Here is a 14,272-nt window from a genome sequence, read left to right as displayed (position 1 = left end):
CTTTTCAATCGTGCCGCCATTTTGGGCGTTAAACTGTGAACCAGCATGCTTTGCTTTGCTCAAACTAAAACAGGCAGTTGCTGCTGGGATTACGCCGCCCAGTCTCCATACAGGAGCAATAACGCAAATGGACGTTGTTTCCTGAAAACCAAGGCTGAGGAATCATGAAAACATTAAGCTATTCTTCATACGAATCATTCTCCTTTAATAATTAAATACGTGTGTAATCATTAACCATTAGGTTTTATTCACCAGGTAAATGACATTTGATTTGAAAAAAAAAAGAAGAAGAGAAATTAGGTGATGCTGAGGAAGTCAGTCAAAAGTTATATAAGGAACAGACTGACCTCTTAGCCAAGTGGGGGTATCCCTATGTTAGCCGTATAATAATATTCTTTTTTTTATTTTTTTATTCTTTTTTATTTATTTATTTGTTAATTTCATTTCATATTCAGTTTAACTTTACATTGTTATACATGAACAAATAGGCACAGATAGAAGATTAAATCTTGTATAATTTGCCCCATAAAGCACCTTTTGAATAATAATAATATATTGAGTTGACTAAATTATATTAACACCTTAACCATGTCACCACACACTACTTCAACAAAAAAAAAAAAAAAAAAAAAAAAACACAGTCTCACAATTCCATCCTTGTACATTTTTTTGAATATGAAAACACTTGTACAACATTGTAGCTCTTTGTTTAAGGAGGTCCATAACTTAGCTCCATAAACAGACACACACCTCTGCTTCTGTGTCGTTCAGGCAAACAAAGTCCGAAAGTCATCTCTCAAGAATATTCTTCATGTAAATTGTACTTCTGTGCATATTTATATAATTTATAATCCTCTTCAACAGCCAATTCCTGTGGGAAAACACATGTAACCCTGCAATGCACATATAATTATTAGTGATAAACTTTAGAAGGGAATTTTCCAACAAAGGAGGGGATTAAGGTGTCTTTCTAATTATTTGATTAAACATTTTGGACATTTTGCTCTGAGATATAAACATATTCTACACTAATAAGGTTGCAAATAGTGGTTCAAAACACACTCATGCTTAGACCTGCATTTACTAATTTTACAGGCATTTTGAAGAAATATAATCTTTAGAAAATGCATCTCTTCATTTATTGCTTAATTGCTTATCACCCTGCCTTTGCAGAACCAAGTGGAAAAATGATAAATAACCACACTGTTTTCATTTTCATTTGTCAGAAATATGAGGCATGTGGAAAAAACACTACTAATATAGTGCACTTTCAAATACTATATTTATTTTTCTCTTTTGGGATGAACAGTCTGATATATGAATCTACAGTAAGGCTTAACATTACATTTTCAGCATAATATTTCTCTTTTCATCTAAAAACCAAAACATACAAAAAGAACGTTAGCACCATATGTTATTAATAATATTCATATTGTTCCCAAAAATAGGGTGTAGATACAACACTGGACATCAGTTTTTCTTTTTTTTTCTTTTTTTTTTTTAAAGAACGGGGATTCCTTGAAACAATTTACTTACATTTCATATTTAACAACAACAAAGAAATCCTTCCTTCAATGTTATCGGTCACAATATTGGTTGGACGAGTCCACTTTGATAGAGAAGCTAGATTTTGTAGCAAATTTGATTACTAACAGTATGCCAACTGCGGAATACCCCTGATAAATTATATAGCCTAGGGGGTATCCTGATAGATCTGTGAAATACACCAACAAGCTAACACAATTTATAAGTTGATTGAATATAAACAAAGCATTAATTCCCATCACCTTCAATAACAATTCTGAAAATCAGCAGCAATTAATTTAACAACCATAGTTGCTTTGTTGGCATACCAAATCCATTTTTAAACAAAATATTACAGCCAGTTTTACAGTAACAACAAAAATAGATACACACAGCTTAAAGACATATAGATGACAGGAATTTACAACACAGCAACCACGTTCTATATATATATTTTTTTACTCATCTTCAAGTAACAGAAGTACATTTGTTCTCCTGTGTCTTTGCTAAAAAGATGCATTTAGTCATCTTCCGTTTCCATTCTATCAAAGAAAGAAAATAAATCCTAGTGCAGACTGAATCATATCAAAATGAGAACATTCTGTATGTTGAACCTAGCAGAATAAACATTGTTTGAGCAGTGGAATAACTGTTGGTTTTTGTGCAGATTGGAAAATCAAAATGGCACCATTGAAAGTTCTGCTGTAAACTGTGAAGATCCGAGGTGCTGGCCGCAGAGCATTCTGAGACTGCATGTTTGTGAGGTGCAGGCTTTCTCAGTTGACCGGAAGGCTATGCTCTCAGAGAGCCAAAACGTGGACGCTGCACTCCACTGTGGTAGCACCTTTTATAGTATTTATTCAGCACCAGGTTATTGACGAAACATAAAGAAGTAACAAAAGTCAAAGAAGAAAAATGCACCAATATATCATCTGAACATACTGCCTACCCCTGTGTTCAAAAAGATGGTCACGACACAAATGTAGAGACTTACACTAGATCAAACACTACAGTGGCCTGTTGCTACACAGTAAGCAGAAATCAAAGGGTCTTTTGTGCAGGTGAGGGCACCGACATGCTAAATGTTGAGAGTCACCTCACAATGAGTCCTGAAAGGCATGCTGGGACATGGAATATAAACCAGGAAAAAAAAAGTTATTTAAAAGCAAATTAATGATCAAGCTTGTTTCATTATCCCATTGGTTGAAAAAAAAGCAACAAAATACAATTTTCCACATTTTGCTTTCAACTTCTTCCACATTGTATTCAAACTGCAAGCATTATTGTTTTGGCTAGAGGATGTACTGTTAACACGAGACACGAAAAACATAAAAAAGTTTCCTTTTTGGCACTACAAATCATTCGTAATTGCAAGACAGGAGAAGATGTAAAGGCATAGACAAAAGTACCAAACAATCATTGCCCATATTGTTCAGTGTCGTGGGTAGCGACTCTGACAAACAGTCCAAGAGGAATACATCCGAGCTCCGTCTGAACTGACACTTGTCAGCTGCTAAATTAACTGGGGTTGTAGCGATTCAGCTTTGCTCACACGTAACAAAGATGTTCAGTGTTGCCTGACTTATTTTTTTCTTTTTATCAAACCAACAACAGATTTCCATACAGCTTTCCTGTCACTTAGTTCTGTCATATTGTGAAGCTCAGATGTAACTACTGAAAGAGTGCAGCCCTGCAAGTGACATCTTGGATGAAAGCGTAAGACTGAGAAAAAAAAAGAATGCACGGTGAACTGAGGTGTAAGCTGACAGAAATGAGAACTTGGCTTTATCTAGATTGGGGTGTTGTTTGGTTTTATCATCTGGAAACGAGTAAAGAAAGACACTGGCATTGTTGTTTGCGGCCCTGGCTGCCATGGCTGGATTGAAGCACCCAAAATAACAAGGCACAACAAGGACTGAAACAAACAAACTTGCTGTTCAAATGCTCTTGCTGTGTGTTGCGGCTGTCAAAGGAGAGTGGCATTGGGAAGGTAACCTGACTGAGAAACAATTCTCCATCGGCTATTTCTTTGTGATCTTGGTTATGTTATAATGTGTGGCAGCCTGAATACTTCACCTTACAATATTGAAACTGCTTCTTCTTTCTTTTATGTATCTTAGCACTTAAGACCCGTGTATTATTTAAAGATAACCGGAAAAACATATAAAGACATAAAACCCACTTCATTATTGGGCTTCTGGCTAATTATTGGTAATAGATTGTGGCAGAATGATAATTGCTCGATAGAAATATGTAAAATATACGGCATGTTTCATAAAGACTCATTCTAAACTTTTAAAATCAGTTGTCTTATCTGGCATGAACTTTTTTTTTCTTAATGACAGTAAATGTGAGCATAAATAGTTAAGCACCTCTAAATTAAATGCAGCTCAGTTGCACATGTTCATGAAGCTTTGTAATTCTGGTATTACACACACACACACACACACACACACACACACACACACACACACATACACATACAACACACACATGCATACATACACAGAGCCAAAAATGCATGAATCACAGTGTATTTGCACCTGATTTTGACACGTGTTCATGTCTGGAAAAGGTCAGCAGTGTTTAGAAAGGATGCACTGCACGCCAGGCAGCCAACTACCACAAAAAACTGCCCTACACCCATTAACAAGAATGAATAATCACTTCCGGTAAATCAAAAATGTGCAAATCATATTTTAGTGGTACAATCCCAGCCGAGTAATGATCCAGGATGTATATGCAAAGGACAAAACAGAGACTTTTTAGGACATGCCTGGGGATGAGAACTGCATTGAGACACCCCTGAGTCAGCTGGTTAAGTGGTCTTGTTTGTTGGTCCTGAGGAACCCCTTATACTGGCTATTTTCACATTTTTTTAATCTTAGTTTTGTAATTCTTCTTTATTTGCTCACTCGCTATTAACATGGCTGTTCATTCGCTTCAACATAGAGGAACTACTCCGGCTACTATGGAAAATGATAAGCAACTTGTTTGCATATACACCTGTACCCAAACATATGATGTGCAGAATGTTTGCTCTACCTTAGCTGACCAAACAGATCTTAATTACTCAGGGCTGAACATTGCTTTTAAAGCTGAAAGGTGGCAGACCCTGGATGTTGAAACTCTTGGTTATGGCAGTGTCGCTCATTGCAAGTTCTCATGTCAGGATCTCCATTTGTTCAGCCTCAACCCCGTTGTTCAGTTACCAGAGAGTGTTTCATGGAAGTGCGCCAAGGCCCAGCACCGTGGAGATGGGGAAGAGGGAGGAGCAGCAACCAAGGATGGAGTCGAACAATCACCGAGAGAACAGAACCACGGGAAAGGACTGAGGACACACACATTTTCACATCCACAACCATGTAAGTATTTTTAGCTAAGGAGTCATACTTTAACTTGAGCAGTAAACACTTGTCTCACACATGCAAACAAGAACTCAGGCATTATCCAGCCAGACCCTTTGGCAAGTTGTGTCCTCGTGTTCTTTTCCATCCCTGGCAAAAACCCTCTTTCACCTTTACCCCAAACTTACATGTAGGCATCTGCCTTTTTACAGTACGATGTTAGAAGGCGCATGACGCCACAGCTAAGCAGAAAGCCAAAAAGCCAGGAAAAAGGGATCTCTATGGTGGGAAGGGCTCTTGGGCATCCCCTGTTGGGTGCTGTTATAAAACTAAAATACAGGAAAAAACTAAACAAATCTCACACACATTATATATTCAGATGAACCATTGAGTAATTAGATACAATTGGAAAATGAAATGCATTCATATTTCCCATGAGTTGTTCAATAGCCCTCTCAAAATTTTAGTCAAGCTGCATTGACTCAGAAGGCATGGTTTAATATAGATAGTTATTATATATTAGCATATATATATATATATATATATATATATATATATATATATATATATATATATATATATATATATATATATATATATATATATATATATATATGTGTATATATATATATATATGCCTATATATAGTTATTATATATTAGCGTGTGTATATATATATATATATATATATATATATATATATATATATATATATATATATATATATATATATATATATATATATATATATACATATATATTCATGATGCCTTGGTATCAGTCCTAAAGATTTAGGTGGAGAGAAATATATAAGGGTCTGCACAACATGCCAAAAGACAGCACACCTTATGCACAGACTCATTCAGTTGGTTAACGGAGGGCAGCTAAACTAGAAAGACAGTACTGTAAGATACCATTTGGCTTTGTTTCAACTGTCCAGCAAATGCCAGAGCAGCAGCCCTACACACCGATGTAGGAGTGTGATGCCTTTGAGGGCACATAGACTTTAAGAAGTACCTCTTACAATGCTGTAGAATTTTGTCATGTGAAAAGGTGTACACTCTGGCAAATATAGTTATGTTAATGGCTATAAATGTGGATACAAATAAGCACTAAAGTATAGCTCATTTTTTTTCATGAACCTATCACAAGTCGTTGCACCAAATAAGCATATACTACTAATTCACCTAAAACATTTTCTGAAAAGGAAATAACAAGGTTGCAATACTGGGTACTTTCCAGGATTCAAACGGGAATGGTGGAGGAATCCTTGAAGGTTGTCTTTGCACCTAAAAAAGTGCATGTTAAAACACATTTGTACCCTTCTACTCTAAAACAAAAACATCAATTCCTTTCCTTTTTGTATGTGGAATGTTTTTAGTAAGATTTTTTTTAACTCACGAATATAAAAAATGTGCTTATTATCTATGATTTCTATGTTTTCATTTTAAATATTTGTCTTAAAATTTTGCACAAAAACATCTGTGGCACACAGTGACTGAGTAAGACATGTTGTTACAGCTTTCCTCCACTGGAGGGCAGCCTGCACTGTAAAACAAGAATTTGTAGGTAAAACTGATTAAAGGTTAGTGTGCTTTTTTTCCCCCGCATTTTGAAGCTGAATTTTAACAAACATTTTACAGCCAGGATCTTGTTGAGTCGTTTAGGATTACGGAGGGAAAATACTGCATTGGGATGTACATTTCATTTAGTTTATTTTCTAATTTGTTCTACTATGATTTATATATAGGCTTTATATACATATTTTGTTTTTCAGGATGTAAACGTGTTGGGTAAGGTATTTGTTAACCTTACACGATTTAGGGATTTACATACAGAATGGCAGTAAATGTTGGGTTGTGCAAAGACCTGCCTCCTATGAGACTCTCCTCCATCATTCCCATCAGGCTTTGCGCCAGTCCCATGTCACAGGGACATACAATATGCCCTTCACAAATATTCACAGGTTGAATCATCAATAGAGTATAATGCATTAGCACATTTCATAATGAAACATTCATATGTTATCTACATACTCATACAGAAGCCTCCTCTATCAGTGTAGAGAGATTTATAAGAGATGTCTGTATGTATCAAAGAATATACTGTAGGTTACTCATTTTCTCTCTTGACTATGTTTTCTCCAAAAATAAATCCTAACTGTGTGTTTAGAGTGTCCTCATAGCTTTTCAGTTGGCAAAACACTCCTCTTAGCTAACTAAGAGGACAGAAGAATAGAACCCAATGCTGAATGGAAAGAGCTAATATCTGAAGGAAGGAGAAGGAGGAAGAAATTAAAGAAATTAAATGCATGTGCATCACTGTGTAAAAGGCATGACAGAACTGTGGGAGAGGCCTTTAGAGGGAGGATTCGTACTGCAAGAGTTCATACAGAAGTGGACCGTCCCTATACCTGATGCCCACTGCATTAGGGCTAATGTACTGCAACACGTTTATGGTCCTGCGCAGGCGTCGATCCACAAAGTGTGCATCCCAGGCTGGGTAACGTTTTCTGGGCATGTCTATCTTGATAAGCGGGCCCTCAGGTTGGATGGGCCTACCGGCTGCATCCACAGGCTCTGTAGACCTTACTTGGAAAACCGGAAGGCAAGTGTCTGTGGCTGTTTCATCTGACTCCATGTGTTCCCCTGCCAGACCCCGTGTAGGAGTGGCCTGGGAACCACGGGGTCCTGGTGTGGGAGCCATAGGCTCAGCTTCAGGTGGTAATGGAAGGCCCCACAGCAGCTCAGCGCAGCAGGAGCTGGCAAGCACCCTCAGTCGGGGGCCCATGGGGTGTAGAACCCCATAATAGAGAATCATGCAGGCCACACCAGAGGCAAAGCACAGGAAGACGCCACAGAGTGCAAAAGAGGCATAGGCGTCAGTGGTGGCTGGGTCGCGGTATGCATACCAAAGTGAGGTGAGGATGGCATTTTCTAACAGTACAACTGTGTAATAGGCCACCATTCTGTACCGCGTCCGGCCCTCACGTACGTTAAACCAACAGAAAACGTAGACCACGCCCACCACCATGTTGAAGAGTACTTCCTCCCATTTGGACATGCAGAAGTCCGTGCCACCATGGATGACCCAGAAAGCCATCGCACACCAATGGAGCACCACAAAAATGCCAAAGTAGATGTGGAAAACAGAGGCAAAAAGGGCAAAAGAGAGCACCCGCGAAGAGATGGTAAAAAGGCGCCAGAAGAGATGCACCAGAGCACCTCGGTAACTCATGCTCTTCTTGTCATCACGTGAATCCCGAAGGAGCTTGTGGTAAGAAGCTAGCACCCAGGCCAGGGACAGGAGGGAGGACATGGCAGAAAGACCTGGGAATATAGACAAAGACAGGAGCAATTAAAGCAGAGGATAGAAGAATAAAACATACTGATACATACTGATGGATGATTCTATAAACATCTGAAAAGATTCATTTTCCTCCTTAAATATAAAGTCTAACCCAAAGAATTATGGTTAGTTCTTAAGCTCGCTGCTCTATCACAGTAAACACAACACTTTATTGCAGTCAAAGCAATTCATCACATTTTTGAAAGTCATTAGAGATCATCACACATCATCCAGTCAACACAGTCTCCAGTTAGGGTTCCAATTCAGTTTCTTTAAGGCATCCATAATAGTAGAGACAGCAGATATGTCAGAAGTGTAGCCTACTGACTGAAAAATGATAGAGGATTATCTGCAGAGCAGCAACATAGAGCGAATGTATTGATGGCATTTCTACAGACACCCTGACCACGAAGGGTATCACTTGTTATGATTGAATTGCTTTCCTCTGGGAACTATATTACGTCAGGAAACTGGAGTTGTAAAAGTGGTTTCAATAACAGAAGTGACGAATGATCCAAGCTGGATAATGACAAAAGTAGCTCAGAAGTATGTGGACTGAACAAAAACAAAGAGATGTTTTGAAGAGAAGACCCTTACACTGCAGCCACTCAGCCTTGTTGCTCTGGATCATGATGCAGAGCTGCAGCACCAACTGAGGGGCACTTTCTAAGAAGGTCTCCAGCAGTCGCAGCATGTTGACATCAGCATACTCGTACATCATGGCCCAGTAAAAACGCCGCTGGTTCTCCTTCTGTCGGTGACTTTGAATGCCGAGGTACATGGTCCGAATGTACCTACAGAGAAAGAGAGGTACCGAATTTAACACTTCAAACATCTTTTGTGTTTTTCTTTCTTCTTTTCTTTTTTATCCTGTTTAGAATTACTACAGACATGACATGTAATGGTATCAAAACTCAAAGTTCTGGGCTTGTTCGATGGTACAGTGACATTTATAATGTGCATTTCTGGAGAACTCATTTTCCAGCAGCGCCCCAATGCTGAGAAAGACAATTATACACCTTTTTCTTCTGTGACTAAATGTGGGACTGCATCGATGTTTCCCTTTACACTTCACATTATTTGCTAGCAAGCAGATATAAACATAAAGGCTGTTTTGAACGTGCATCATAACTGATTCAGCAAAAAAACACGGGACAACGGGAAAAGAAAGGAAGAAATAGACAGAGCAAGCTTAAGATAAGAGTCGTTTACTGACTGGCGGGAGCTTTTAGCACAGATAGGATGTAAGATGAATGCCCAATAAGGTGTTGATAAGGGATGTATTGCTGGGAAAATCTGTCAAAGTTCTATAGTGTGTATTTTAATTCTTATTTCTGTTACTTTAAAAGAGAGGAATATTTTTTAACCTGAGGACATGGACAGTTTGAGCCACTTTCCACCTGCACTTGTTTAAGTTTCCACAACACTAGAGGGCATTCTTAGTCTCAATTTAAATACACAGAGATCATAGCCGCTTGAATTATTAGTGGTTTAAAACTGGGTTCCATTAAACTGAACCATTAGAGTGTGTGACTCTGATCCTAATTACAGTTGATGCAGGAATACAAGTTAACTGTTATCACAAACCATTAGAAATAAGAAAAGAAAAGCAAATGCAATAACACAATTGGAAATACAAAGGAGTAGATCAGCTAACCAATATTCATGAGAAAATAAAAAGATCAGCAAAGTACCTGAATATTACATGTTAAAAAGGTTGATTTGAACCCACTGTATTTGCATGCATTCATAAATTGTACACTTTTCCAAAAATAACATTATCCTCCAACAAACTGCCTCATTAAACTGACTGAACTCACCACTTTTATTTTGCTTAAAATTGGAAAATGCCTCGAGTGATGTAATATTTAGCTTAGCAATAACTAAAGTCAAAAGATGTTCTTTAAAATGCAGAGAACTCAATGTTATAACTTAAATTTATTACCTTGATCAAAACTGCTGATGCTAATAAAGCAAAGTATATAAAATGGGCAGCATCAATGAGGAAAAGATGGAAAACGCTGACATTTCTATCATTTTTCTTCAGTTGTTTGACTTAATTTAGCTGTGAATGTGAAGTATTATGATGACTAATCAACTTTGGTATACCAAGCAAGTGTTTGTTGACTGTGGTATATATATTTGCATCCTTCCCTTGCTTCAAACAATACAAAAAAGGGCAAAGAAACTAATAGTAAACTATACAATTTAGTTCTTCATCAAAAACCCAGTCCCTCTCCACAGTTTGCGGATTACATTTTTGTAAACATGTCTGAAGATGAGTAGCAAATGGATAAATGTCAGCTGGTGTAACATGTACTTTTACAACTTTGGGAGATTTACAAACCAGGTCGTGAAGTCGGGAGATACAGCCAGAGCAACTAATTGAATTGCACACTGTTGTAATTAAAGCTGTAGCACTCTTTTTCTTTTTGAAAAGATAAGTCACAATGGCTTATTGTGTACAGCTAAGCAAGACTGTAATGTGTTCAGTGTTGACCAATAGCTAATTAAGATCATTATCCAAACAACAGTTGGAGTCACCAGGTATGCACCGAAGCAAAGGAGAGTCAGTAGATTGTAGCTTTGGACAAGAACCTCAAAGCTCCACGTGCTTGAAACTACTCATCAAACGTGGAGAAAAAGAGTCTAACCAGTATGGATTTATATTTATCTTAAGAGTAACTTCAACTATTGCATATTGGTTGGTAGCTGTGGGGTCTATCTGCTTGAGCTGGCAGAGTAGCCAAATAAATCCAGCATTTGATGTGAAGGCAGTCAACCGAGGACAGTGGAGTAGTGAGGACAGAAATAGACTAGACAGTAGCTCTCCTCAATACAGAATGTGAGGCCAAGAATCTAAATTCAGTTTCATAAATGTGAGACACAAATTCCCCTGCAGCATAGCAAACAAAAACCTGGAAAAGCTTATGAGTGGTTTCCAACATGATTAGCTCTTGCATTGGTTATTGGGTAGGTGATTAGTGTTTAATTGGAAATGAGGTTGAGAACAGTGCTCTGTAAAGAATGAATTGTGGAGTAGGACTTGATTGCTTTGGTTTATTGTTTTGACTGGGATTTGAGCATTAACCTGTTCCTGGTTTGCATCCAACTCTGATTAACATATTAGACTTTAATTTGAATTTGATAACATTAGCTCTTACACGGTCCTATTCTTCATTACTCGTTCAAAAGAAATAGTTAATGGCTTTTACATTAACTGGATTTAAAAATTAATTATCCTGCAACATATAAAAACATTATTTTTTAATTTGACACATTTCCTCTGATCTTAAACAAATTGATTTTTTGGCTGACTCATTGAATAGATGGTTCCAAAAACACATGTACAGATGTGCCGTAACTGAAGAAAGAGGAAACATCAATGCTTAAACCCCCATTCCCACCTACCACCCTCTTTTTTTTTCTCGTACTGACTGTAGAAAATGTTCTCCTGCGTGATCCAGCCTTTCATTCAGTTTAGCTTGAATGCAAAGCAAGCTCCGAAGAAGCTGGAAAATAGGCAGAGGACATCAAACAGTGGAACAAAAGCTATTGGGTGCATGTTGAGCAAGAAAAAAAAAATTAAAGTGAACAAATGCAGGGTAACCATGATTAAAAATGCTGTTTAAAACTTTCAACAAGTCATGAAAGAAAATGCTTTTCTCCTTTATGTTCACACTGAATTCTTGTCCCACTAAGTCATGGCTGCTAATGCAAGAGCAAATCAGCAGAGAAAGGTCCGAGTGTGAGAAACAGATAGATGACAGTCTTTTTTGGGACAGTAGAGAAGGAAGCAGAGAGGGAGGGGGGTGGAGGAGGGCAACTGGGAAAAGGTTTTTAGGGATCAACAGCTCTGGGCGTGAGGAGACATTGTTATATCCAGAGGTAAAAGCTGGCATTCCATGACATTTTCAGTCAAACTGGTAAATGTCAGATGGAATAAGTCAACCCCACTCCCTCACTAATGACATGCCACAGAGGCCTACACATTGGTCTCCATTCTCCAGTTTCCATTAGTCCATATTCCATAGATATGTCTCACTGGTCTGAAGGGCCTCCAAAATGTAATCCTCATAGCTTCTGCAGCTGCCTCAGCTACAATAAACAGGATTCTACAGCCATTATTGCTGTACTGAGAACCTGTCATGAAAGACATATAAGTCCTTTCAGCTTCAAGCAAATGGTAGCATGCTAATGTGCCCTCAGTTTGAGTAATAAAAAATGCTCAGGGTACAGTATATTAATAGACTGTACTTAATAGATGGACACACCAATTGGATCTGAATGGAAAAGCCAAAGCAGAAGTGCACTCTTTGAAATGGCTGAACGGTGGTTGTCACTGTGTTCACACGCAGTGATTGTGTTGTAACATTGCTAAAAAGACAACTCGTATGTCCCCACTTATTTATACCAGCTAAGCAGACCCAGCAGAGCTTCATTCTTTTGTGTGCATTTTTATTTTGAAATGTTATTGCATATTTTTTTACCAACTTGTTTTTAATTTCTGGTCTGTGTTTATTTTTATTTTTCTAACTGTTTAGCACTTTGGTCAGGCTTGGTGTTGGTGATTTGTTATGGAATTTGTTTGTTTTTTTTTTTTTTTTTTAATCACAAATGTTCATAAATTCCAAAAATATCTCTCCTGTGAGTATTGAGGTGCGACAAACTCTCCATCATGTTGCCATAGCTGAACAACAGGTTGAAAGGGTGCAAAAAAAATCTGTCAAAGGTGTTTTTCTTGTGAATATTGCTGTCTTGCATTGATTAAGTTAACTTGTTGATTAAGGTAAGTCCTCATAGAAAATTGTTACACTTTTTTCTAGAATTATAACCTCTGTAAAATATCTCCTCACTACAGATATATCAGCTCTTTTATGTTGGTGAAAAACATTAATTACTAGGATAACAAAAATGCCAAACTTGTGATAGGATCTTTCTGTACGCTTGCAGGCCATGCATTATTCACTCATTCTGCAACGTCAGACTCCATCACAGGAAACATGCCTTCACCTTAGTAGAAAACATTAGCTAGGAAGCAGTATACACTAATAGTGGCTTTTCACAAATACAAAGATTCAGAACTTAAGATTTCATCTCTAAAGTTAAAAAGAACAATGGATGGTTTCATTTTATTTATGCCATCACAAGCATATGCTCCAATAAAACAGTGGTAGTGTGCAGAAGCTGAGAACTGCCATTTTTACAATGATTTATTTTTGATCCCGTTGTCTTGAGAGCACAATAATCAAAAAAAATTTGAATAAAGTTAACTAGAAAATGATTAATTATACTGATTTCATTTGTAATTGCTGCAACAAGTCCAAATTTATAACAGTAAGATCAAATGAGCATGTATATATATAAATGTATATATATATATATATATATATATATATATATATATATATATATATATATATATATATATATATATATATATATATATATATCACTATTGTCCACAGTGACCACCACCGTTCAGCCATATATACACATTTATATGTATATATATATATATATATATATATATATATATATATATATATATATATATATATATATATATATATATGACATATATGACATATATGACAGCGTATCTCCATTTATTTCAGCAACCAATAAGTCCTTACATTTTTTTTTTCTTTACACATTTTTAAAATTAAAAGTAAACTAAACAACTTTTCACAAAGCCATGAATTTGAATGAAGTACAGTACTGCACTTTATTTGTTGCAGGTGGAATGAGTGGTGCCTCCAGTGTAATGGTCTTTCGTGATAAAAACATGTTATGAACACGTAATCGGACATTGACTCACCAACTTGCAGCCTGTTATTTCAAATTACCATAAGGTAGTTATTCACACTTCATATTGTCCAGAATTTATAGTCTTCAATGGAAAATAGGTAAATGGAAGGTTTTATTTACTCAGATCTGTCTATTTCTTCTGATGATACATTTTGTTAATATTTCCTTAGTTTTACCAAAAATAAAAAATAAAAAAGAAAGGGAAAAAAAAGTGTACAGTTAAACACTTGGGTTTTCAGGGC

At 36.9% G+C, this 14,272-nt stretch overlaps 1 protein-coding gene across 1 annotated transcript in view; it reads right to left on the bottom strand.

Annotated features, from left to right (window-relative positions):
• Nucleotides 1-7,229: 7,229 nt before the first annotated feature.
• xkr6b (XK, Kell blood group complex subunit-related family, member 6b) overlaps nucleotides 7,230-14,272 on the bottom strand; it is a gene marked incomplete at both ends in the record, with an annotated part of 72,199 nt that continues 65,156 nt past the window's right edge. Inside the window, 2 exons of the mRNA XM_079255648.1 lie at nucleotides 7,230-8,200; nucleotides 8,817-9,013. Of these exons, the coding sequence (XP_079111774.1) occupies nucleotides 7,230-8,200; nucleotides 8,817-9,013 (1,168 nt within the window). The remainder of the gene's footprint in view (nucleotides 8,201-8,816; nucleotides 9,014-14,272) is intronic.

Source organism: Telmatherina bonti, assembly GCF_933228915.1.
Source record: "Telmatherina bonti genome assembly, chromosome: 16".
NCBI lineage: Eukaryota > Metazoa > Chordata > Actinopteri > Atheriniformes > Telmatherinidae > Telmatherina > Telmatherina bonti.
Note: the sequence above shows the minus strand (reverse complement) of the source record. Positions and strands in the feature narration are given on the sequence as shown.